Source organism: Corvus cornix, chromosome 2 (assembly GCF_000738735.6).
Source record: "Corvus cornix cornix isolate S_Up_H32 chromosome 2, ASM73873v5, whole genome shotgun sequence".
NCBI lineage: Eukaryota > Metazoa > Chordata > Aves > Passeriformes > Corvidae > Corvus > Corvus cornix.
The window spans coordinates 9,888,288-9,915,874 of NC_046333.1; the positions used below are offsets into that span (position 1 = coordinate 9,888,288).

General features: G+C 40.1%; 1 protein-coding gene across 4 annotated transcripts in view; it reads right to left on the bottom strand.

Annotated features, from left to right (window-relative positions):
• The window catches only part of DIP2C (disco interacting protein 2 homolog C), a 311,051-nt gene that overhangs the window by 13,180 nt on the left and 270,284 nt on the right, over nucleotides 1-27,587 (bottom strand). For 2 of the 4 annotated variants that reach the window (XM_039548197.1, XM_039548195.1), the window contains 4 exons: nucleotides 25,550-25,718; nucleotides 24,443-24,613; nucleotides 17,723-17,752; nucleotides 15,962-16,023 (listed from right to left, as the gene is read on the bottom strand). In XM_039548197.1, the coding sequence (XP_039404131.1) occupies nucleotides 15,962-16,023; nucleotides 17,723-17,752; nucleotides 24,443-24,613; nucleotides 25,550-25,718 (432 nt within the window). The remainder of the gene's footprint in view (nucleotides 1-15,961; nucleotides 16,024-17,722; nucleotides 17,753-24,442; nucleotides 24,614-25,549; nucleotides 25,719-27,587) is intronic. The other 2 variants (XM_039548196.1, XM_039548198.1) reach the window with 1 other exon arrangement.

Below are 27,587 nucleotides of genomic sequence, written 5' to 3' on the forward strand. Positions count from 1 at the left end.
AATCTGGACTTGTGTCCAAAGAGCTGTTCTTACCTCTTTCCTCCCCTCAGCTCTGGGTATCAGAAAGACAAAACCCCACAATACAAGATGCCTAAAAGCCAGCCATGTAAAAGGTAAAGATGAAATGTCAGAAGACAAGAAAACAGACAGGAGCAGATGGGTGGAGATGGCTGGATCCCGATAAGCTGAGCATAAAACTGAGTCTATTAGGAGCAGTCACAATAGATCTTTTTCAGACTGTTTTGTCTTTTTATAGAGTATCACAGTGCTCAGTTTGGGAAAGGAGGGATGAGACACAGAGAGACCCCAGCTAGAGGTCTCTTTGGAGGTCTCTTTGGAGAAGAACAAAGCTTTGGCAAGTTCAGACCCTAAGCATAAAGAAGATGGAAAAAGATCTTTCTCCTCTTTTTCCCTTTCCCTATTTCTTTGCTCCAAGAGTCTTCTATAAAAGCTGAGACTGTTGAGGTCAAGGCAGGCATAGTGGATAGTGTTTTATCTGCAGTTCTGGGAAGTCTCTCAACTTTGATGAATGGGGCAGGGTTAAGCACTGAGATACTGCACATCAGTGTGAACAGCTCCTCTCACTAACAGAAAGATACAACCCAAACATCTAGGAATTTCAGACTTTTTTCCAAGTCGTGTTGAGAGGAAAAGGATGTAAACTGTAAAGTACCTACGAGGGGTACTGTGTGGAGCAGGCACAGCTAGGCAGCTGCCACCCAGCCTATGAGGTGTGTAACAGGAACCACCTTTCAACACTTCTTCAGGGGCCATTAAACTCCCAGACAGAGCCTGAAGCACTGATTACCTCCTCTGTGTGTTACCTTTAATGTTATCCTGCCCTTGTTTACACTGTTGTGTTACAGGTGTTACACATGTCTGTGTTTTCTACATTTACTGCTGAGCCTCCCACCAGCTGAGGAGCAGTAGAGCCACCACTGGATTCATGGCAGAAGCAGTGAAGCTACAGCATCCATTTGTTCATCCAGGAACACAGACACAGGGCAGCAGAAAGCCAGGCTGTGGGAGCTTCTCTAAAATGAGTGTGTGCAAGGCTAAGTTAATGCTGCTCTATAAAGGGTACATCTACATCAGCCAGGCTTGTGGCAGCAAATGGCAACAAAATGGCACCCAACCACACAAACGGCAGCCAAATCATAAGTATTTAGGAGTATTCGGTAAAGGTTTTAAAAATAACTGTATGTACTGAAATGAAATTAAATATTGCAAAAACCAGTTGCTACTAGTGCCTATATATTTCTGCCTTCATATATGTATCTTTGTTCTGTAAAATCCGTATTAGTCTAGAAATAGAAAATGCCTTAACTGAGTTCTTCCAAACCATTAACATCTCCAAACTTTCGATAGGTGTTTGCAGACAGATAGCTACTCTTGGCAGAAATAGTTATCATCTCAACCACATGGTACCTCCTTTAACAGACAGAGTTATCTTACGTATTATTTATGAATGTTTTGTGAAATTGAGAAAGTCTTTAAAAAAAAAGACAATTTAGAAAACCTCAGTCACAAGCACTGTTAAGAGTGATGGTGTAACGAAGGTCAGGAAGCAATTTATGCAATTTAAGATAGGTTTAAAGAGAATTCTGTTTGGATAACAATAGAAAAAACCTCTGGGGCAGGAAAAGTGTATGTCAGAACTTTCCAGCTGCCCACAGATACTGCCGGCCTTTGCTCCCTTCCTGTCACTAAGACATGCCTCCATGAAGTGTTGCTGAACTCCAGGCCTAGCAAAAATCACAAATAATAAAGCAACACATTCAATAGTCAGTGGAATGACTACTGGAAATGAATCAACAGTTATAAATCTGACAATCTCCATCTTTGCTTTCAGCATCTGTGCTTCCCATCTTGTTGTTATTATCACTGGCATATTTTTCTAGTTCCCTTCTCCACCTATTGCATTTAACCTTGCCTGATTTTTTAGCACATGGTGATCCACAGAAGGTGCAATTTCTCACTTTCCAGCTCTGTTAAACCTCTCCCACTCTGTGCTTCCCGCCTCACATCCCCTACAGAGTTTTCACGGCACTAAACATAGAAACGGCATTTCCTGGAGGTTTTCTGTGAGGGTCCTCTTAGCACCCAAAACCTTGGATCCCTTTTTAAAAAGTTTCTGCCAAGCTCACAATCCATTTGGGAATACACTGTTAAACCTCTAACAAATTCAAAATAATAAAAAATATTTTGCCACTAAGATATTTAAAAAAAAAAGTAAGCCAAACATGAGATTCTGATGTTACCCACTCTCATGCACATTCTTAATTTTAAGTGCTTAATAATCTCATTAACTCTACTGGGATTAGATACTGTGAATAAATTATGGGTATTAGGCAATAATTTTTAAAGTTAGTTTTATTGTGCCTCAGCATAAAATAATTCAATTTTTCCCACTCTTCCCCAAGAGAGTTCCCTTTTTCCACTGAAAAACACAGACACAATTGAAAACTTCTTTTCTTCCCTCTTGAGCAAACAGCATCACTATCAAGGCTGCTCTGGCAAGCAAACTAAAAATGCAGAGCACAGGGCCCATCAGACCCTTAAAAACACCACCTCTGAATTACCCAGGTGATGCTGGCTGAGAAGCACTCGGCTCCTTGCAGCCTCCCTAGGATAATGACAGAAAACCCTCTCCAAATTCACAAATAATTGTAACCTGCTCCCAGGCAGCGCAGGTCCAGGAAGGGCAAGTCCTGTTTCTCAGCAGTGCTCCAGAGCTCTTTGTTGGGAATGAAAACAATCTCTTAGAAAGTGAGTACAGAGCGTTCCTGCTGTTTTCTTCTGTGTTCTAGTCTTGGTGGGAAAGGCAGAGGAGAACATGGCAGTACAGCCAGACTGGGCTAAGAGCCTGAAAATCGAGTGGATGGGAGAAAACATGCTGCACTTGGGTGTGAAAGTTACTTTTGCACCTTCTGGTGGTTTGCAGCCAAGCTGAGAGGGAAAACATAATTGAGAGACCCAATGTAGGGCAGACACAGAGTTTCTCCCCCACCGAAATGTCTCACTGGAGGGGGGAGACAGAAGATGTTTGAGAATCGTTTCATTGTTGCAAAGCTATAACCAGGGATGATGCACAGTGAAACTGTAATATTTACACAGAATTGTACAGGAGAGTATATTTTTCATAACTTTTTTCCACTGGTTCCTAAGAAATTTTTCTTAAAAAGTTCTCTCACTGGAGTTGTACAGTTGAGAAAGCTGTTTCAGAGTCTGGCAACTGGGATTTAATGGGGAATGCAGCTACACCCCCAGTATGTGTCAAACTTCTTCTCTTGTTACAATTTAATACATTGAACAGATTTCATCTTCTTTATATCAACCACTTACTATAGAAAAGTAGGACTGAAATCTGACTTCAGAGCAAGAACTGGCCAGATATAACTAACCAGTGACTGCCATCACTGTGCAGCGAAGCGGTATCGAAATGCAGCAACCATATCTTTCTGCCCAACTACCTTACATGAAACTGCAAATTTTGTTTATGCTCCATTTTAGATCTGGTTCATTTGGTGATGAAAACTCTCCAAAATACACTGCACAGCTTGCTGGTGCTTTACACTAATCAGAGAGTTTGTCAGCAGAGCTATTAACTCTTGCTTTGGGAATCTGCAGGGGCTGGCACGAGCACAGTGGTACTAAGCAAGACGATGGTGCCAAACCTGGGCAATCCTTCAGAGCCGGCTGTGCTGCTGCTCTGAGAAAGAGTTTGGATTCTGTGATTCTAATGGAGATGGAAAGAAGCTATGAGGTCATCCAAGTCTTGCTCCCTGCCAAAAAAAGACTGCTCCCTGCAATGCACTTTTGAGTGCTTTGTCTACTTCTGTTAAAGTACTTCAAATGATGGGGCTTCTTCTACTTCCTTTCAGGGCTTATTTATCAGCTGAATTTATTTCAAATCCAGGAACCTTTTTTCACTCTGCGATGCTTGGCATGACCGAGTCTTAGTTTTGTCTTATTATTTCTACCTCTCCACATCCAACTCAAAGGAGACTTTCCCCAGTGTCCCCATTCCCTTTCAACATAACTCAGCTGAAGAGATTGCCTTTTACCCTACACTTGGCCAAACCTCACATCTCAAACTTTTTTCTTTCCTTTATAGCCATTGCCTCAAGCTGAGCCATGGTAATTGCCCTCTTCCTCCTTGCCCATGTGCCAGCATCTTGTCAGTAAGGTTTGGGGACTGAACCTTCCACCCTCTCCAGCTCTTATTTCCCTGCCTATCCCACCAGCCCTTCCTCCTGTCTGGAGCAGTTCTCACACCATGTCACTTTGCAGTCATGCCAGCCTGGAAGCCCAACTCTTTAATACCAGCTATTTTGCACTCTGATTTCTTTCAGCATCTGTTCTTGGATGCTGCCACTCTTGAAAATCTTCAGCAACAAAGCCTAGAGGAAACTAGACAGGATGTGATGAACATATAACCCAATGTGTAGAAGTCCCCTCCATGCCCACAGTTTCTGTGGTAGCAAGCAACAGCCAGTGGTCTCTGGTTTCATTCCAGCCCTGTTTCTTAAGTGTTCCTACTGACTGTCATCTTACATTAGAAGTTAAGCTTGTGGGGGAAAAGTGGGTATTTTCTTATCCTGTAAGATCCTCCTTATTGATAGTTTAAAAATTTTTCTGTATTAACTGGAACAAAAAAGTTAAATATTACAGAAGTTGTAAATGTAATCTTAAAAAAAAATGTAGCAGGTCAGAAAAACAGGGTTATTGATGTTTAATGTTTCGGGGCATTTTGTTTTGTTTTTTAATTAAGTTAATTAACTCTCCAAACTGAAAATGTTTTGACCACCATCATGAGCAAAAACTAAAAACTTCATGTGTTTTGACCACTTTGGAAACTCTTTTTCCTTAAGCGGAAAAGGATCTACCCAAAGTGACTCTTCTGAACTCAACACAATAGTCTTTTACAAGGAAAAAAAGGCCAACTACCTAATTCATTAGAAACTGCAATGAAAATCTAATTGCAAGGCAGAAACCTTTTATGTGGCTACATCCACAGCACAATGACTTCCCAGTTCTGACTCAAATCATTACAAACTATTGCCATCAACACTTTTCAGATATGTATCAATGTCCAGTCTGAGATGGTGCCTGGATAAGACTTTTGATGGGAAAGGGCTGATGCAGCCTCTTCTCATTTTCTATAGTTAGAAGAAGGATGGACACTGAAGGTAACAGTGGGATCCTGGACTGGGTCACGGCTCTTTGACACTCAAGCCTGTCAGTGCATTTTCTCTTTACTCAAATAATAAAATGCTTCTACATAAGCTATTCCAGAATTAACAAGTCAATGAGCTCATTCTACCAAAAAATGGAAATATGGATCGAAGAACTTAAGCTCTGCCTTCCAAAATGGCATGCAGTATTCAAACAGCAGATCAGAAAAGTAGGAAAATTGCACAGCTGAACACTTAGGCTGAAGGGAAAAGGTAGACAATGAAAAAGTTTTCCTGCATCATCCTGGTTTCCTCAGAGCAGTTTTTCTCCTATCACATGATAAATTCCAATAATAGATAAATACAATTGAGACTGAAAAAGGGACTTTGGGATTTAGGCAAACTTTAACCAACCAAATGAACAACCATTAAACTTTCTCTATGCCTAGGACATATCTTAATCCTGTTAATTTGATAATCAACAAGAATTAGTACTAAATCATTTCCTTTAATGTAAAGGAATCCTTCACTATAAACCTAAATAACACTTCATGTGCCAAATTCCCTGAGGTCAAAAGCAAACACCTTCCAACCCTTCAGATGACTGAACAAAGAAGCAGAAAAAGTTACACAATGATTTGAGGCAGTTCAGAAAGCTGCAAATGAATCAAAATGGGGCAGGAACTCTGGTTCAGGAGGAGAACACTCAAAGCTTCACAGATTAAAAAAAGCAGTAGCAATTTGATCATAAAAGATTATGAGAATATGTAAAAAAATTCATGTTTATGTTTGCTTTCAGCTTTGAAGTACTTTAAAATGTTCAACTGTCATCACACATTAAATTTGTTTAAATTAACTTTGCACATTGTTTAAAGCACAATATACAACTATTTCAAGAGAATGCAGTGAACCAGGACTCTGGAGAATTTGCTCTCCCACCTTGCACCTCGAGCACCATCAGGTACAGCATTACCTTTCTCTGTGCTTCAGGTTCAGCTTTGCAAAACCAGGCATAAAGCTGCTCAGAGCTGTTATCTTTTTACTCAGATTATAAACATCCCAGGACATGTGTTTATCACTAATTGTTTTTACAGCACTTTTCATAATCACAGTTGTGATCTGAGAATTCTGTTTAATGCAATATGCTTTTTCTATTTTGTAACCCTTTGTCTTCCCAGTCCTAATCTCTAAAGAGGCTTCACATATAAGGAAAAATTTAATTATAATGAACTTGGGATCTGAAAATATCCCTAGATAATGGAATTAGCTTATTTGTTGTTAACAAATGATGGAAATTATTTTAGCATTGCTAATGAAATATTCATATTCTAGATTCCCACAATGTAATCAAACAAGAATTTCTGAACTCAAGTAATTTTCTTTAACCTGTCCTCTTCTCTTGCTATAACCTCCAAAATTCCCACCATTAGCTGACTCACCCTGCATTTTTGGGAAAAAATCTGCAGAAAGTTCTGCTTAACAACAACCAGGGACATTTCCTGTGCATGGAACACCAACACACAGAGCTATTTTTTCAGCTCAATTAAAACTGCAGATGAGCACTCAGAAGGAAAGGTCAGCGGTGCCATGAGCAGCAGTGCCTTGTACACCTGCAGGCACTGAAAAGGGACTGCCCTGTCACAGGAGACTCACTGGGAAGCCTGGCTGGGCTGCTTGAGACTCTGCTTAAGCAAGCTCATCTTCTGCTCACAGACACTTCCAGTATATGCCATACTAAAAAGGACAAGTGAGGCTTGAAGCAACATATTAAGATCTATTGAAGGGAGCCATTTAAGAGGGTATTACATCTCTAACCAAATTAGTGATGTATCCTTATATAAATAAAGGATGCTTTTACTATTCAGAGCTCCCCTTCCCAAGCCTAACCATTCCTTCAGTTTTCCTTCAGCCAGAGACTTCACTGACAACAGGAGCCAAATGAGTGCCTGAGGCTGGCAAGCTGGAGTGGGTCCCAAAGGTGACAGAGCCCATTTCCCAGGGGTAACTGGCAGCACAGCACCCTGTGCTGAATTATTTGTCACAAAAAACTGACAGTGTGTGGGATGGCAAAGGCCCTGTCCTCCTGCAAAGGCTGGCAAGAGAAGAGGGAAATGAAAGATGGGTGGAGAGCACATAGGAAGCTCCATCTCTTATAGCACAGCACAGTCTGTGGCTAGGGCTGCAGAAGCCACAAAGGCTTGTTCCAAATCTTACATGCATTCATTATTTCCCCTTCCAAAGCAGATGCCTTGTGAAATGCCCTCTAAGGCAGCAGTATGGGAAAGCAGCACTTTTTCTTCCACTCAGCAAATGTACCCCATGTTGATCACTTGGCACTTTTAAAGAATCAGTGTTTAGCATTCCATTAACAGTATATACCAAAATGAAGGAAAGCAAACTGTTTCAGAATATATTATCTGCAAAAATCAAATATATAATACATCGTATTTGCATTAAAAAAATGGAAGAATGAAAATTCTCTTTTATGAAGACATTCCTGTAACTGTACAGCTAGACTCATGGCAAAGTCTGAGACAGAGAAAGAAAGAAGTATGGCTTGTAGGGAACAAAAAAGGAAGAATTTTTAATAAATCTTCCTCAGAAATGTGAGCAGCCAGCTTGTTTCATCTATTCCCAGCTTCCAGGAGAAGCATGATTGAAAGAGAAGGACCAGTAACACCAAAGAAGCTCGGTATACCTGGAAATGGGAAATCCTTTTTTTTAACAGTGTCAGTCACTCTTCTGGAATAAATATGTTGGTGTATTTTAATATGTTGGAAACCTAATAAGCAGTGAAATTCCCAATAATTTTACTGAAATTTTATAATTTCGGCAAGTTATCGTTAAACTTCAAAACTTGTAGGGTGTGCCCAGCCCCTGCCCTGGAGGGAGGCCTGCTGAGATAAGGAGGTTGCATAACCTCCCAGCAAGATCCCCTTGGAAAAGGCAGCACTTTGTGGTGAGGGTGAGAGAAAAATGAAACCATGATCCTCTGGGAGACCCTATGTAGACTCTTTGTAACCCCTTGGCTTCTACCCTCTCACACCCACCCTTGTACCCCTATAAGAGCTACCCTGCTCTCCCTTAGAGATCGGAGAGCTCATCCCTGGCCTCCCCTTCGCGGGGAGTGGGACAAATAAAGCTGCCCCATGCAGAACCGCCAAACGAGCCTCTTATCTCTCTCCTCCTGGTCTGGCCTGGGGTTGCCTCACAGAACATGAGCTGAAATCACTCTCGCTGAATCACTAAAGAGCTGACAGCCTGCTGGGACAGGCACCCCTCTGCAGAGGCACCCCGGCGGCTGAGGGAACACCACAGACTTCTTTTGGGACACTCTCTCTGGGTCAGTCACGGCTCCCTGGGTCTGAGCCATAGACACCAACCCAGTTGCAATGAAAACTGGTTTGTAAAAACAAAAATGGAACCATTTTCCATCTAGTTCTTTTACTCATACTTGAAGAATGACATGAAAATGTTACTTGCAAACAGTACGACAGTAACTGCACAACTGCAGTACACCCACCTTCCTGGAAAGGTACAGGTTTTTGTTTTCCCTTTGTCTTTGTCTTACTTGGTACACAGAATAGTATTCCCTTTCCCCTAAGCCCTCCAGGGAAATACAACTGGAATTTCTTGAGTTGTAGTTAAAGTATGCTAAACCACATCCTCTCTCAAAAACCATACTTGGAGCCAACTCTTATTGTCCTGTTCCACTGAAATCATGATATGCTTATCCCTTGAAGATGACTTTATCAAGGAAGAAATGGGCTTGGGTCAATGGAGGAAATACTTCAGTAATCAGTAATCTTGCCTTAGAAAGCACACAAATTACTTTGTAGGGCTCCCACTCCCCTAGTTATTGGAAGTTTCTCCCTTTCTCCTGCCCTGCACAGAAGTTGTGTTATGCCTGGAAACATGAAGCATCTTTCAAAGCTCTTCAAAAGGTATATTTACAAATTTGGTTATAACTCTGGATCCTTATGAGTAAACAGTACAATTTCTTCAAAAGTATTTGCTCCTCTTCCATTTCCCAGGCCATCAGCTTTATTCCTAATCACTGACTATTCAGTGTATGGAGACTGAACAAGTTTGTCTCCTGATGCAGTCAGAACAGCAAGAGACAATCTTTCCTCCTCTCTAGAGAGACTGGGAGTTCTCTAAGTCAGAACTGCAAGTGTTCACATGATGCTTATCAGCCCAAATTAACTTTTCTTTCTGAGAGATTTGTTTCCCAAAGATCAGAAACAATGCCAAGCGGATTTTTGAGACAGCAGTGTTTGCATGGCAGAAAGAAAGCACAATACTGCTAAAAGGCCAAGGCTGTATCTTCTTCTGAGGAAAAACACAAAGAAGGAGGGTTTTGCCAGTACCATGACAAACAGCTTATACTCATAAATAAGATTCTGAAAGCTAATAGGCAAAATGCCTAAAAGCCAGGCGGTTCTACAAAGACTCCTCAAAACCAAACTGCATCATTTCTTTTTGTACTTAAATCTTTGAGGGACTCAGGCTTTAAAGACCTCAAGCCTTTCTCTCAACTGAGCTACTTTTACTGACTCCATAGGGGTGCAAATCTTTTCACTTTCATGAAAGAACTGTTTCTGTGAAAACAGAAAAAAAAATCCAAACAGCTAAAGCAACAGACAACTATAAAACAGTATGGGTAATGTATGGAACTCGGAATTGGGGAGTGCTGTGTGAAGCTTGGAATTGGAGCCACCCATATGAAAATATCCCTGGAGCTCAGGGTGACAGGAATGGCAGTGCTGGAGGTAGCACTTGACAATTCCATTTGCTAAATGAGCTTACTGTGTCTAAAGCACTCTGAGGACAATGACATGGGAGGTCTATGTTTTGAACAGCTCACCAGGTACGTGGAGCTTTACACCTCAAAACAACCCACACCCTCTGCCTACAGAGTCTCACTGCAAGGGAAATGCTGGCTGGGTGTCACAGAGGGTAGTGATGGATTCTAACCACCCCTTTGGACCCCACACAGTGAGCAACTGAGGACTGCGATTTTCTCTAACCTGTGACTGGGCTCTGTACACTGCAACCCATTCCAGGAGCTGGAAAAGCCCTGCTCCCCCCAGCATCAAGGGAGCACTCTTCCAAGTTTCTCTTTTGCTATCATTGGCAAACGGTTTTCAAATATAATTAATCAATAAAGTTTCACAAAAGGTACCTATTTCACTGTCACTTGCTATTAGCACGTGGCCTTCTGAGACTCCTCCCCTCTGTCTCTTTTTCATCTCATGTGAATATAAAATGGTTCCCCTCTATGCTGTGACTGTGCTACAGAGCACTGCTGTGGCTACAGCTCAGCTAACAACTCAGCTAAGGAGTTCTTTAATAACCCTTTAATAAGAGTATTTTTCAAGGTAGATGGAGGAGAAGTGTTTGACAATAAGGAAAAAAAGCTCCTGTGGCTTTGTTGTTTGGTGTTACCCAAAACAATGCATACACAACATGAAAGTTTCAGTAAAATGCAGAGGAGAAGGATAAACAATTGACAGCCATAATAAAAGGCTAATTTTCTGCTCCTGCATGAAGTCTGAAATGCTGGAATATATTAAAATGAAGCCAAAGCTTTACTGATTCCTTTTGACAGAGCCTGGATTTGAGACTGGGCTCAGTGTATAAGCAATCTATAAAAATAAATCCTAAGTAACAATTTTCTCATTTCTTTGAAATGCTACAAGTGTTCCCTTTTTTTCTTGAGGAATGAGATTCAGAATTTCCATCCTCTGAAAACGCCTTTGTCAGGGAGACAATGTCAGCAAGTCTGAAGGAAATTCAGAGATCTCTGAATACTCTCAGAATCCAAAGCAAAAAATAAGACTTGCTTATTACTGGTAGTACAATACACAAATGACCTCTTAAGAAATTGAGTCTGCTAATGACAGATGAAGTATATACAAGGTCATATTTTTTAAGAGCTACATTAATTTGCATCACTCCAAGGAGATGTCAGTGGCCACATGGGAAAAGACACCTATTTTGTACAGCTCCACAGACTGCTTGTTTAATATAGAGGGTAATCAGGTTAAAATAATTGTTCTGATGATGGAGTGGGAGTATTTCAGTGAAAGACTATGGATATCACAAACCACAAATTGAATAACAGCCAGACTGAAAAATTAAAAACTTGAACCCAAATACATCTTTGTGCTTCTGGTCTGTTTGACAATACTCCACACCTGGATTTGAGTCCCTCTTTGGTGCCAGCTGCCTCACCATGTCTGTCTATCCCAGCAGTTCACCATTACATGTAGCTCAAAAGAAACTCTAGTAAACCACAAAAGAGTTTAATAAATTAATTTTTCCATTTCTATTACCCTACAGACCTAACTAGATGAAACTGAATAATTTAAAAGATCATTTAATGCACCTATTATTTCACCAAAGGGTATACTGGGGTTTGAAGACAGGATAAGAAGGACATGATGGGAAAGGATGCCTGCATGTATGAAATTAGAGATGGCATCAAATAGAAAACAGTGTTTACCAACACTGGCTGAAAGTCTTCATTTTTGCCCAGTCTGATACAAAATGTGGGTGTAGTTCAATAAACAGGTTAAATACAATTTGTAGTAAAAATAAGGGGAAACTGTCTATAACAAATACAAAATGGCATCCCAATCTTCATCAATACATTTGTGGCTTGGTTAGTGGCTCTCTCCCCCTGGGAGCCTAAGCCTCCACTACATCAAAGCTTGTAAGTTGTCACTATCTGCTACTGAACAAGAAGACTGGTGACATTTTTATCTGCTTTTGAGGGCAGACAGATTGCAATGAATATGTTTCCTTTTACTTTTCTTATCCTTTTTAAAATAAACTTCAATATCAAAGTGGATCTTTCCTTGCTCTGCTTAGGGCAGAACAGTGGGTTTTTGTTTTTTTTTTTTTTTTTTCCTTTTTTTAATGGGTAAGGTTTTGATATAGAAGAGAGTATTAGGATGCAAGGGGATGCTTATCTTTACAGGATTTGCATGACGTTTCAACTTTAGGAGAAGATCAATGGTCTCAATGTCACCAGACGGATCCTTCAGCTCACTATTTAAAATTTCTGAGGAAATTCTCTATAAAACATTTAGAATATGAAAGGTACAGATACCCAGGAAAAGAAATTTCTGTGTTAAAAATTTGAGAAAAAATTCAAAGCAGTCGAAATATTTCAATATTTTTAATGCCATTTTATTTCTAATTCATACCTGTTAGCTTCAAATTCAAGGTAATTTCAAAATATGCATTACCATGTTGAAACAGTAACATTTTGAAAACAGTTTTGAATGAGTCTAAAAAAATATATGGTTTTGGATGTTTACAAATATACTGAAACATTTGAGAATCCAGCCTGACCTGCTGCAGAACACCTGAAAATATTTTTGCCTTTTTGATGGAAAGAAAGATTTATTTTGGTTTATTCTCAGTTTGATGAATTGGCTTGTTTTGCCAATAAATAGTTTTTCTACCAAGAATTAAGCTGCTGTTAAGGATGAAGAAGCTGTGAAATTTTTATTCTAATTTCAGATATGTATTTTTTGTTGGACATTTTATAAACATGTGTACATATTGTTTTAGAGCAATCCAGATACAAGGGATGCTTGGGCTTTAAATTTAAATCTTTAGTGGTACAAAAGGCTGCAATGTTGTAAATGCCACCATCTTTCAAGTATATGGTGTTTTGGCATGATGAGAAAACTCTCTCTCTCTCCCTCCCTCCCTTTTTTATCTTCCAAGTACTTCTCAGCTTTTAGAGTATTTAGGTATCTTGAGCTTACCCACCTGAAAAGCTTTCTGAGGAGAGCATGACTGGTCAAAAATATGACAGAACAGTCTGACAACCAGCACTTTAGACAGCAGGACAAGAATATGTATACATTTATTTGATTTATTTTCCTTTTTTGGGGGGTGGGGGGAATAAAATTGCTTTCCTAGAGGCAGAGAAATGCAGCAATGACCTGACCGGGTGCTCCCGCCCGGAGCTCTGCTGCCTGGCCCTCCCTGAGGATGCCCGTGGGCACAGGGCTATGGCCTGAGCTGCTCAGGGAGGCAGCAGCCAGGAGCCTCTGTGCTGTGCTGGGAAGCATTAATCCACCTACTCTGCCTTTTGGACCCGAGTTAACCTCTGTAAACTGCACTGCAGGGGCACATCACCCACTTGGTGGATAACACACAAGTCTTCTTCATTAAAAGCCTGTGTGAGACTTGCCTGTGTTTGCTCACTCTTTCTTGGCCATCCTGAGGACACCCTGATTTTTAGAAATGGTTTAGAAAACCATTAGAATGCCGAGTACAGCAACACTGATATCCTGTCACCAACAGAAGGCCAGAGCTGTATATTCTTGCTTTTAGGGTGCTACTCAGTTTCCAAAAATAGGTGTCTAATGCCATTTGAGACAGCACAGGGTGCCTGGGACAACTCGTTAGGGCTAACAAATACAACATGACTCCATGAGAGACCCTACTAGTGAGGCTGGAGCATCTAGAACTGCACTAGATGCTCACAGCCAGGCAGTCAAGCCTTTGTCCAGTGTCAGAACTGATGCCAGTCACTGACTAAGTGGTTGCACCCCTTGGAACAAGTATCCTGAACCACCAGGTAAGCCCAGTACTATGGCCAGACTTCCAGTAGCTAAACCAGTGGGCTGGTAACTCAAAATCCCACAGGGACACACAAAAAGGTGTTTGAAAACCTCCACCCTGACCTAAGCAGCAAACCATCCAAATCCAGGGAGACCTGGAAGGAAAGAAACATCTAGCTTGGTCGAACAGCCACCCCTAGATCTCCACAAAGATTGTACCTAGCACAGGTATTTTGACCTAAACTCCTATAAAAAAATGACATTTTCATAAGCTGTGAAGTGCACAAGCACATAATTACCGGATGAGCTTGAAATAGTTGTATTGAAACTGATTATTAATTTTTATGGATGTGAACAGGATTTGAATAATCTCAAAGAGATGAACTACAGCTGTTTTTTGAAGCAACTAGAGAGTGTTATCATGCCAAGAAAAAAAATATGTTCAGTCTTTTGCAGACCCTGAAAAGTATCTTCTAAAATATAAATTATGAAAAACATTTTCTTACATTAAGTGTACAGTGTAAAATGTTCATATTGTTGGGGGACCGGCTGGCCTGCAAAGACTCTGTGGGTTGCTACTCTGTGGTCTCACAGCTATTTACAGGAATCTTTCAGTTACTGGTAAGTAATAGGGACATTCAGTTCCACTAAAATGGTTAGACACAGCAAGTGTGAAGAGATTATATCAAATAGAGTTGTTTTCTCCCTTAATTTATGACCCACTGATCTAATTCTAAATTCCACAGGACTGGGTAAATGAGGCACAGCTTTAAACCATCAAATTAAAATCTACATTACCACAATATGAGAACCAGCTGTAAAGATCATCTTTCATGTTCTGTAGAACTAGTCACTAAATATAAATTAACACACTGCAAAGCCTGATCTCGATAATGATGCCTACTGCTCAATGATATGCTAAGGCAGCGAAATAGTATACCCATGGTTTATGCAACTTTTATGAATAGTAAGTCTTAATTCGTCTCTCTATAACATATTTTTTTATTACTTATAATTTTTACACTGTGAATGTTACATTCTCCTTCTATAGAAAAGGCCTTTTTTCTTTTCTGGATTTAGTACGACCATGGACTGTGTCACTACTGCAGTTGCTGGGCCAGGAACACCAAATTTCTGTGGCTGGGTTATGCAGACAGCAGTGTCCCAAAGGACAGATCAAACAAAAGTCTTCTTATTGGAATCATTGTGAAAGGAATAAAGAAATGGTGAGTCAAATATATTGCAGCTCCTTTTTTCTACCTGCCAAACTCCCTGTGCAACAAGAAAATATCTACATGTCTATCTGACCTAACTACCCAGTAAGTAATTTGGGCCTGCTGTACCCTGAGGTTTGTAGTCTGCAAGCTGAACTGGACACTTTGACAGAGCCAAAGTTGGGGGGCAAATTCTCTGTTAAGCTTTTAAGAAGGATGAAAGAAACAGAACAAAGAAACTCCCTATTTGGATAATGATTTTTTAAGGGAACCAGGATTGTTAATTAAATGTTCACCTTTTCCAGAGTTCATAGAAAACTTTTTGGTTTGTTACAGTTCTGTAAAGAGACTCGTGACCAGAGTATTGGAAAACAGAAATATATGTGCATGGGTATTTTTTAAAATCACAACTGAGATCTCAAGCTTCCCTCCAATTGCTAAGTGGTAAATTTTATTTCTCACTTCTTGTATACACATCTAACACTCAAGATGGAACTGAAAAATACCCACAATTACAGAATGTGATCGCTCACAGGGGCTGAAGCCAATAATCCATCTCCTCATAGTCCTGCAGCATTAAGAACTGTAGGAAACTCTGCCGGGGTCTTCTGACAGGAAAACAGCTGCCAACCCAGGAGAAACACCTCTGTGAAGCTAAAAGGCCCAGCAGGACTCCAGTCCCATGGGACTGGCTAGGCTGCACCACCTGAATACAAGTGTCATGAAATCCTGATGGCAATAAAGGCAAGGAATCTTGTTAGCCACTGCAGTAGTGATGTCAGATGCCTCAGTTTTATCAATGGTAAAATTAATTAACCAATTATTATAAATGTCTATGTCTGCTTGCTGGTAGGAGTCAACACAAATTATTTATGAGAATTACAAAGGTTTCCAGAATCCGTGAGGTGTGCTGTAAGCTGTTTTCTTGTTAGAAACTCTGTTAATTGTGTGTATTAGAGAAAAAGAAAAAGGTGGTTCCGACCTGTCATGCCTCAGTGCCCTCATATCAACATACACTGTGGTGGGATCTGGTCCAGATGTTCCCTGCAAACAACAACATCAGCTAATCAGAACCTGAGGGCTGGGAGGAGAAAAGAGTTTTACCCCCCAAATAACCAAACATTCATTTCAGTGCTAATTATGCTAATCAAATGACAAATTATATTTAAGGTATTCATCAAAGATCAGCTTTACAGAATCAGAACAAGCACTGGAAACATACCTACCATCAGGTACGTGTCACCTTGGGGTTCAGAAAAACATCAAGCAGTCAGACTACTTAACCAACACATGTCAACAGAGGTTCTATTTGCTACAAAATGCCAAGTAATCAGCACATGGATACATACAAAAAATGTTAAATACGTTTTGCCATATAAAGGAAGGCGGAAATCGCTGAGGAGACACAGTTTAATGGCAGAAGCACATGGTCAGGAATGTGAAGCATGGTTTACTGAGAGTCTTCCATACATGCAACAGAGAATATACTTGAAGCTAAAGATAGTAAAGGTAGCACGCATGACATGAACCAATCTGGACTGAAGGTCTGTTAAGCAATTATTCTGATCCTTTTCAGTCTTCCACTGCATAATTTAAATCCTTGCTTTATGTCACAATATTTAGTTACTTGAAAAGAGGCAGACTAATTTTAGTTTCCTTTCATGCAGAGATGATGCAGTCTTTAGGCCTTTCCACCCACAGCTTTTCTGCAGTTTTGCAGCCTACTATGATCTGCCCTTATCCAAAACTTCAAACTCATCACCACTGAACATCATGTGAATTCTCAATGCTCTGGGCTAGGACTCTTCCCTCTGCTGCAGACCTCGTGCCACTGCTAAGCACAAAGCTAGAAGAAAAGCACAACTTCATTTTGGACCACTGGAATGTCAGAAATTTTCTTTCAGCAGAGGAATTCTCCTAAACCTGGTAAACTCCAGATGTACAAACTCCTTTACATGTTATTTAGACATTTACTGCTTAAACCAGCAGGCAACATCAACTCCTAGTGATTTCTGTCCCATTTGGGTTACATTGTAGAGTATAATTCTTCACATTAGGAATCTTCACATCTAGGGCTAAGTTTTACATTTCTGCAGTGCTGGCTGGTAGTTCCACAATTTTTTGAGCACTAAAAGTTGCAATGGAGATCCACAAATAGGAAATTTTTGTATCTAAGGGGGAAAAGAATTACCACTACCAATTGATACTTACTGCACAGGTACTGATCATCACCCACCACCAGAGGAGAACAGGAGTAATAGAGCTGCACATGCATGTTAGCCTCTTTAGCTTGTTATACACAATACAAGGTACAATATCCTCTCTAGCTATAAACAACACGATTTTCAGTCTACTGGTAAACTCAGCAGTGTAACAGACTAGTGCTGAGTGGAGAACTTATTTTAAATATATGCAATGTTGAAAAGAAAAAAACAAAACCAAGGAAAAATTGGTTATCTTTAAAAATAAAACTAAAGCTGATTTGATTTGTAAAATAATGGAAACAGTCAAGCTGGAAAATCAAAGACAATCACTATGGTATTTATTATTTTCAGCATGAATGAAATAGTTACAATGGACATCTAATATTTGATGAAACCTGCATCCAGATAAAGCTATAATGGACTTATTTATAATTTTATAGAAGGATCTGAAAATCCCCAAATCTCCAGACTCAATTTCTAGTCTGTCCCACTGTTGGAAGCTGATAGGTGGGTATTGAGGGAACATGAAAATCCCCTACCTGCTCGGCCAGCTTCCCCAGCCTGTGAGGCTATAGCAGCAGGAATAGCAGGGATGAGGGAGAGAAGGAAATAAGGTAACACAAGACGAAAATAACAATAAAAAATGGGAATGAAGGGTGGGAGAAAAAAAAGAGGAGAATGCAAAAAGCAGGGAGTAAAATAAAAGAAAAACAATGTCAAATACAGGAATTTTACAAATTAACCATTATACCATTAAAGGTTAAAAAAAGTAAAAAATGAGGTGTCAACATTTTAGTAGAGCAACAGAAGAGACAGCTGTAGACTGCTAACCTTGGACAAACAGACTTAAATGGTTTTAGGACACTACAGACAATGTTAGTGGAAAACACGCGTCTAGCATACTGATTTTTTTGTCGTTGTTGTTTTTGTTTTTGAAGTCATTAAACATTAAGGCCCTGCTATTTAAATGCACTTTAATCCAGTGAGAGTTCCAGGTCTGCCATTTCACTAGTAATAAAAGTTTGTAAGTGATGTACTCTGGAAATCAAAAGTAAGCTCTCTTTTAGGAAAAAAATTAAAATTAGTATACAACAGAGAAAGATACTTACACCTTCTTGCATACAGATTAACCTGATCCTACAGTGAAATAAAATCAAGGCTTGGTGCATAATCTAACTACTGGAAGATCATAAATAGAGTAACTTCAGAGCCCAATAAGTCTTCATTCATATTTGTTATGATAAACAGTTTAATACATATACAGAACAATAAAGTTAAAAGCTGATAAAACCCCATCAGTTCTCCTTCATGACTGATAGCTCAGCAAAGAGACAAAAAATCCTCAGCGGTGCCTAGTCCTAAGCCACTACTATCACGTGGAGTATCTAACACCAGATGGCTGCTGTGGGATTTGCCCTACAACTTGTGAAAACAAACAGCTCTGAAAGCCCTGGCATCCCACGTTCCTCTCACCAGACTTCTGAATGCCAGCAGAGCTAAAGACTGCAGGAAGCTGCCACAGCAACACCTTAAGACAGGTTTATTTTGGTTGCAAAGGAAGATGAAACATTTTAACAAAATAGGATGGATCTGCTTATTACATTGGTGCCCCAAAATAGTATTACTAATAATCCAGGCTGAACACTGCAGTGTAACAGCAAGAAAGCAAGAGAATTACTGAAATCCAGCAGTTACATAATTCATTGCCTGTGACTATACTGCAGGTCCAGAAAGGATTTTGAGAGTACCAGAGTCTCATATGGCTTTTAACTACAGAACGGCTTGAGAAACAGCAGCGGAATTATCAGCACCATCCTTCTGTGGCCAGTTGCAGCTGGAATACTCTGAAAAGTATTTCAAAAGAAGCAGAGTCTAAGCCAAGACCAGAATGACTGACTCAATTTGTCTGTGCACATTTATTTTGAGAGACAGGGATAGAGAGCATCTGTTATGCTGGTAACAGGGAAAAACAACTTCTGGAGTATCTGATATTTACTTAGGACATGCCTGGTAGTGTTCAAGGAAACAAAATGGGACATACAGAATTTTCTGTCTGAAAATGGTTATATCATAAATCACATCTCTTGGACTAAATAAATCTCCTGCCCATGCACAGGCTGCCACTGGTGAACCATCCCTGGTCTGAGCAAATCTCAGCAATATGGCAGGCTTTTATTCTCTGGGAAAACATTGCAGGTCACAACTGCTTAAAGGCCCACCCCAAAAAGTCGGCTGTAGGGCTGACCACGTGCCAGGACTCAGTCCATACCTAATTTCCAGTCAAGTCAAAGGCCAAGCTGCATGCTCTCCCTTCTTCCCTCCCCAGAGTGAAAAACCAGGAACTAGGCTATTAGAAGTCCTAAGAATTTAAATATAACTGGGGTTTTGGGTTTTCTTTCACTATCTAAGGATGTGGCCTCAGTGTTTACTCCGAGTCTACTTCTGCTCCAGTGATGCTCAGAAAAGGAATTTTTGGTGTGCACTTGGCGATCTCACCTCCGCAAGCACAGTGGCTGGAGCTGTGAAAAGAACTTCATGGCATGACTCACAGCAAAGGTGGGAAAGCAGAATCTGAGGGAGCTCACCCAGAGCTGTAGTACATTGCTAAGAGTGAATCATACCTCTGACACAGTGCACAGTCTCCTGCAGCACGCTCTGCAGACCTACCCTTTATTACTTTTAATATAGAAGATCCTCAGAGAGTGTGATCTATCACTAAGTAAAAAGAAATACTGACTTTAAGCCCTAAATTGAGTAACAAAGATTCCTTTGCCAGACAGTGAGGAAAGAGTTCATTTCATGTAACTTCAGCCATCAAAGAAGAAATGTGCAGTATAAGGTAGGAAGAATCTCCTGATGGTGATGGATCCCATCCGCAGATGGGTACCTGAGATGTCTCTTGAAGTATTTCTGTGATTCCACTGACTATTCATGGATATGGGATAACTCACTTAACCTTGCAGTCTCAGTTAGAGGAGATAGAAAAGAAGCAAGATGAATCCAGCTCTCCTTAGCTTGGACAGATTTGCTAGTACATTTTCAGGGTTAACTAAGGAAAATTAACAACTTCTAGAAGTTTTCCCTCAACTGAAATTGAGTAGCAGGTTGAATAAAATGAAAATATTTATTCCAAGTGTTTAAATGGAAATTAGCTAAAATCCTAGAGAACCATCTGTGCTGTTGTAAGAAACAGGCTACTTTTCATATCTATTTTTCTCTCTCTCTTGAGAATGCTAAGATGCTAGTTAATGAGAATTAAAATATGCTAGATGCAATCTTTTCATCTCACTAATCCCTGGACCATTATTTTTGACTATACAGCCATAAAAGGTCAGATATTAATAGTATTTAAGTGCCTAAAGATGGAGGGAATTATTTATTTTCAAAAGCACATCTCTAAAAATCTAGTCCAAAATGACTACATCAAAGGAAGCATACTAAATTTGCTCTCAGTTTGAAAGGAAATGAATACAAATGACAACGCATTAGTCTGTCAGTGATCACAACCTGGAAATTAAGATAATTTGGTAGACTAAGACTCTTTTGTACCAAAGGGATTATCACAATGATTTCCTTTTTAAGGTAATCTTTAATAAAATGTTAAATTCTGCTATACACAGACATACAAACACACATAAATGTACATACACACCCTCCTCCTCTTCCTTTTTGAGGGGTGAACTGTAAAAGCTTTCTGGAAAAATCAGTATACCTTTCCCTTGAAACATTTGAGTCTTGGATTTGTCTACAAAATTGGAAATCAAGAAGGTATCAAAGATAATACCCGGGTTGTGTTAGAGGTACTCCTTAGAGAAGAAACCTGGATAGGCTTTTTTTGCTGGTATGGGTCAGTAGCTGAATACTGAGATATGTTTAGTAAGGTGATTAGTAGATACATATTTTAGAAACACTGCAGAACAGACTGGATCACCATTATCCCTGTGGAAGATGATGTTCCAGGTACCATGTGCTGATCTCATAGATGACATAACTTGGAAGAAAAAAAGCAAAGGCAGATGCCATTGACTCAAATATCTTGAGAAGTAGTTTTATGCAGTGTGAAGAATCCAGAAATCATAACCCATTTCTGGAACATACTTGGGACAATACTAATTGTAGGAATATTGTTGATGGGGGATTAAAATTTATTTTGTTCCTCAGCTGAGAAAACAGAATAGCCCACAAGCTATTCTGGAATACCACTAGCCATAAACTTCCAGACAGTTTGGAAAGAGCATTCAATCTAATTCAGTATCCAGTCCCTGGCAATGCCTACTGCCAGATGCTTCAAAACATGCAAGCCTCTATCTTTATATTCTCTACCAAAATGACATGTTTTGTGGTGATGCTTGCAAGTAAAACCTTTAGTAATTTTTCAAACACCTTTAAAACTTGCCAAACAAGGCTCAGCTCAAATGCTTCAAAAACAATTCTGCTTGGGAGGATAATGTTACTACAAATAGCCTGTCCTGAAATGGCTTTTCTCCATTCCAGCCACATTACTCTTTAGACACTGTTTGTCTTTTAGTTTATCTTATGGACTGAGATGCCACATCTTAGTAGAACTCAAGAAGCCTGACAGTAAACTGTACAATCAGCCCAGCTGTTTAACCATCTCACTCAAGGCTCACATTCCGTGCTGCTCCTAAATCCATAGGCACTATCATTAATAACATTCCTTCAGAGATTTACCCACTTTTACAGTTTGATTCAACAACTCAAGAATTTCTGTAAAGAACCATCTAAGAAGCAACCTTCAGCTAAGGAGTTAACACAATCAAAAGGCAGATGTACATAGTCAAGCCATAATCCAGTCTAACTCCATGCTGATTAGGACTTCCAGTTTCTCTAAGTGTAGTCAGCTTTCCTGCATGTTTGCAGTGGGTTGACCTAGTCAGCAGCTCAGTACCCACCCAGCTCCCTGTGGAACAGGGAAAGCACAGGAAGAGCAAAAGTGAGAAAACCCCCAGGTCAAGATGAAGACAGTTTAAAGAGTGAAGGAAAGAGAGAAACCCAAGTGATGCAAAAGCAATCACTCATCACCCCCCTTGAGCAGAATGATGCCCAGCCAGTCTCTGAGAAATGGTGACTTTGGAAGACCAACCACCCTTTTTCTTTAATGCTGAGCATGACATTATGTGGTATGGGACATCCCAGGTCAGCTTGGGACAGCTTTCCTGGCTTTATCCCTTCCCAGCTTCTTTCTCCTCCAACCTTCTTGCTGGAGGGCAGTGGGGTGGTCGCTCAGGGGGCACAGAGAGAAATGGGGACAGCCCTGATGCTGTGCAGGACTGCTCAGCAGGAGCCCAGCCACTGGTGTGCCCCCAACACTGTTCAGTCACAAACCAAAATAGAAAACCAAAAACTTCTAAGTGAAACAATCAGCATGAACAGTCCAGAGATCAGTGCACATCTGAAATAGAGATTTTCAATACTGGCAAGCAAACTTCTGCAGCTAAAAATTTTCCTTTCTAATCTACAGCATCCTTCAAGTCTGGTCCCTGCATCTACCAAAAGCCAGAAAAGTTGTCTTTCAGAAGCAGCTCCACCACAGCAGCAGGGGAGAGCTAACAGGCCCCACCCTGAACTGTTCCCAATGAAGGTATGGCATCATTTACCTCCTTCCCCTCCTTTCTAAAACTTTATTCCTGAAGAATATTTATGGTAGCAATTACAGAATGGCAAACCAAACAACTCTACCTCTGGGCCACAGAATGACTTTTAACCCTGCTCAGCTTTGCCGTGTCTTATGCTTGACAGCAATAATTAAAGACAGCCTAGGCTGTAGGGATGCTCTGCTGCAGTCAGAGAGAAAGCAAGCAGTACTGGAGGTGTGGCACACCTCCTTGTATTCATATCCTGGTAACACTAAAAAGGGCAAGAGGCTAAAGCAGGCACAGACACACTGGTCTGTGCTGAACACATAACCTGTATTTGTCAGATTTTTTTGATAAAATAAAAAATATTTACATTTACAGTCAGAAAAGGAATAGCAGATTCTTATCTGCATTGTCACTGACAAGATCTGTTGTGACTTCCACACTGAAGCAGGTACCCATGTGACCTTCATGAGAAATCCTTCATGTAAACCAGGGGTAACTGCCAGCTTTGAAATGTGGGATGGACCACTCAGAGTACAGGCAAGTCCTACTGAGGACACAGTGACTTTGAAGAGGTTAGAGACATGGTAGATGACAAATGGATATGGGACTTCCCAGCAAGAGCAGCTGCCAATGCAGAAGAAGATTCTTTTAGTATTTAAAAGGTTATTAAATTAGAAAACATATTACACCTGAGTAGGACACCTATGGTATTATTACAGGATATGTGAAACTCTGGAACCAGATTTGGAAGGACAGAAGGAGATCAAGAGTCATAAAAATGAGACTGAGATCAGGAAAGCATGTATTAAGGTTTTTTATCTATTTATCAAAATTAAGATGTGTATTAGATGCATGACAGAAATGAGATTCTTATTCTAGATTTGAAAAATGCAATAAAATAAAAAAGGCTGGATCTAATGCCAGATAAATTTAAACTAAAAATAAGGCAAAATTAATTAAAAATGGAACACCTTAAAAAAAGCAAGTTAACTTCCATCACATGAAGTCCTCAAAGAGAAAATAATATATTCCAGATCAGCCTAAAACTGTTTTCTTGGTGCATTTATCGCTGGTTGAAAAACTAGACACTACTCAGAAATTCAGACCGGATAGCTACAGTTCTCCATCAGTCATTAAAATCATGACTCAATAAAGATTCCTAGCGAATGGATGTTACATCCTGTATTATTCTTGGGAATTTTCTTCTCATTAGAGGATCAAAACAGAAGAGATATCGCAAAATAATTTTCCTTGTGTGCAGAAAATATCTATCTAGTTCAATAGGTAATGGTTGGGAGTATTTCACAAACAGAAGGAATCCATTTGGTAACATACTGAAGTAAACACTTGGAAACTGTAGTTTACATGACATGGTTACATACTGGCTTTGGAGGACAGAGTACACATTCTGTCACTGTCAGGTGCCTTTCTGAATTACTGTATTCATGGGCAGAATAAATGCTATGATTGCAACATGAGAGGGATGTAGTTGACAAAGTAACAGAAATTTACTACCTTTGTATGCAAGAACATTAAGTACCACATGCATTTGCTTAGTATGCCTACGACCAAACAGCCAAAGGAAATACAATGAATGCTTCTTACTGAAAACCATTTCCTTAAATAACTTTGAGCTTAAGGAGTGAAAAATCTTACCTGCAAACATATTGCCAGGTTAACTCTACAGCCAAGTGATGTGCTGACAGCCCGTGGATGGAGACCCAGGTCTTTAAATAACTTTGAAAATGACTGAGTAAGAGCTATTCGAGGTCGTTCTTCAGCCACCACTACGCATGTCCGTACACGTGAAAGGTCCAGTCCCCTTGCCTAGAAAGAAGTCAAAATGTAACAAAGGCCACTAATGGGCAGATTTAATGCAAAACAGTAGTTCTTAAGTGTATTATGCAGGTAATATGAGTCAAGAGGAATAGCAGAACACAGGCTAAGGTATCCGTACAGTTTCCATCTTTCCTGGAGGCCGGATGGCCAGATGACACTCTAATAGCTGAAGATGCACATACTTGCTTGTCATCTCAACATTAGCACATAGGAAATGATGGGCATGCTAATTCTGAAGGGAGGGGATGCTATTTCCCCAAATTAATTCAGACGACAGTGAATAACAGCAAACAGGAAGCAATGTCTAGACTTGGAAAAACTGATTAGGAAATTATTAAGCGAGAATGGTAAAGGCTGGAGACATCATAAATATCAGTATCTCAAGATTCAATTTATTTCAGTAGCACACAGGAAATTCCAGGTGATTTCAGATATTTAGCTGGCTACCTGGCTTTTAATTCTGGGGGAAAAAGGAAGATATACCCTCCTCTCCATACAATGAGGACCACCTAGTTAAAACAACACAGTACTTTCAAGCATGTGATTATTTAACGACAGGGATGAAAACCAAACTAGTACTTCATATAACCAGGGCACTCAAAAAACACTACACTATGTAGCACTCCTTGAGGCTCTTGGACATTTACACCTCTGTTTTCCAACACTTGCCTATCAACACAGGCTGCAACACAGATCAGAAAGCCTAGGTAAATAAAAACCTTTCCTTGATGTTTAACAGCCCTGTGATCAGAAGAATGACTGGTATTGATACACAGCCTTTGGCAAGGAGTAACGTGGCTTCTGTGGAAGCTGCCTGTGCCCTCTGATGATTTTCTCCTCACAGCAGACAGTCAGCAGAGTGTTCAAGGCTCCCAAACCCCACCATACAGGTGGCAGGGCGTGCAGGACAGCAGAACCACTCACCTTCAGTGACTCTGTTTGCGACCCGAGTCCCTTAGTACAGAGCTCCATGACTGAATAGGAACAAAAAGTGTCTCTCACTTTGTACTGACTCACGGCAAGAAGCCACAGGGCGGGATTGGTCTCCAGTTCTGAGGGAGGAATCAGAATAGACTGGTGTCCTGAATAAACGCTGCAAGACACAAGATTCATTAACACACACTAAACACCAGTGTCCATAGACAAGCCATGGGGAGCTTGAATAGACAGTTTATCACAGCACTGGATGAACCATGTGGAGCCTTACAGTGCTCCACAGCTCCAGAAGTATAACATGATGTTTAACCCTGGTTTTTTGTCATACTTTCAGAGTCTATGATGAATCATGAGAACTGCAGGCAGAATGTGCTCCTAAACTACTAATTTACTTAAAATTCCTGTGGACTTTGCTGTTAGAACTGTACCAAAGAGAGCAAAATAGCTCAGTTATAAATGGTGTGAATAAGCAGTACAATAATATTAATAAAAATTAAGCCTTGCTGACAAATACTTTGGATTGAGTAATTAGCATTTTAAGAGACCTTGACTAAAAAAGTACTTTATTGCTTAATATGGAAAAAACCTGTCTCCTGCTAAAGGAAGCAAGAGGTTTGCAATAATTTTCAAGGGAGTAAATTTGGCCCCAATTCAACTACCCTTGCGGCTTTAAATTTCTTCTGTGAAAGTTTCATGAACTTTTGAAACTTAAATATACTACATCTCTTGTATACTGGATACTCACTGAGCAAAAATACTGCTAAAATACACTTATCAGGGCCCTGATGGAAACAATTATGTCAGAGCTAATTTCTCTGGTATCTAAGATTTTCCTCAAGGGAAAAATATTCCCAGTTTGATGAGTTTATTTCCCATGGGTTCTGTGTTGTTCACTCATCTCACTCAGGCAGATTTACCATCAATTTTACAGTCCACTCACATCTCAATTTGTATTCTGTAGATATTTCCAATTTGAATGGTGACAGCGTAAAGCCTCCAAATCATAGAAGTTCTGAGAAAGGACCATAAAAGCCCCTGAGATTTATCATGCACAAAAGAATTTCATTTGTGACTTGAAAATTGAAATGCCAGCTTGGTAAAGTAAAGTCGATGTTTTCAAATCCAAGTGTCTGAGGTAAGACATGAAATGGAACTTTATTTTCAGGAAAATGAGCATCTCTCTAACACTGGACATCAGGACACCTTTGCAATTCTTGCAGATGGGCTGCACACACTCACACAGGTTCCCTCCTTGGTTAGTGAGTGCCCCCACTCCCCCAAACCCAGATGAGAGTGCTTTCAAAAGCTGTGCCATGTAGAGCAAGGTTTGTGTGACCTGGATGTCTTTACTTGGTACGATAAAGGCAAAAAAAGGTGTACAAGTCCAGCCCCAACAGCAGTTAATAATGCAAATTGTTTAGGTCTCCACTGGAGTAGGAGCCTGATGACGTCATGGAATATGTATGAACTACAGTTCAAACAATTTCATTTATCATAGAGGAGAAATTTTATCTTTGACTGCTTGTCCCCATTTATGCCACTCTGGGTGATTCATGACCAGTGGCTTCCATGGAGAGATGTGCTCTGGGATGGGGCTGACACGATGACCACAGCATGGGGCAGGCAAATGAACCATTACACTTTTATGGAATCAGAGTAAGTATCACTGAACCTTGAGCATGTGCTGCATAAACATGTGAAAAGAGATCTTGGCAATGTTACCCAAGCCTGAAAGGGGAATGCCCTGAGCTCAAGTGAAAGATCACACCTGTCAGGGACTAGTACCAGTTTTTAGAATAAATAATACCTGACTCTTTCTTTCTTAGCCAATTCTATTAAGTTTTTCAGAGACGTAAGACCAACAGACCTTTTAGCTTAGGGCTTCACAAAGAATCAAGGTGTGCAATCCATCTGGTAAATACATAATTCTTACAAACAGGAAGCTGTAACCACTCGTGTAAAAGCCTGGGATGGGCTCCAATCTGTACAAATATGGTATACAGAGATTGACTCTCAAACCCTTCCT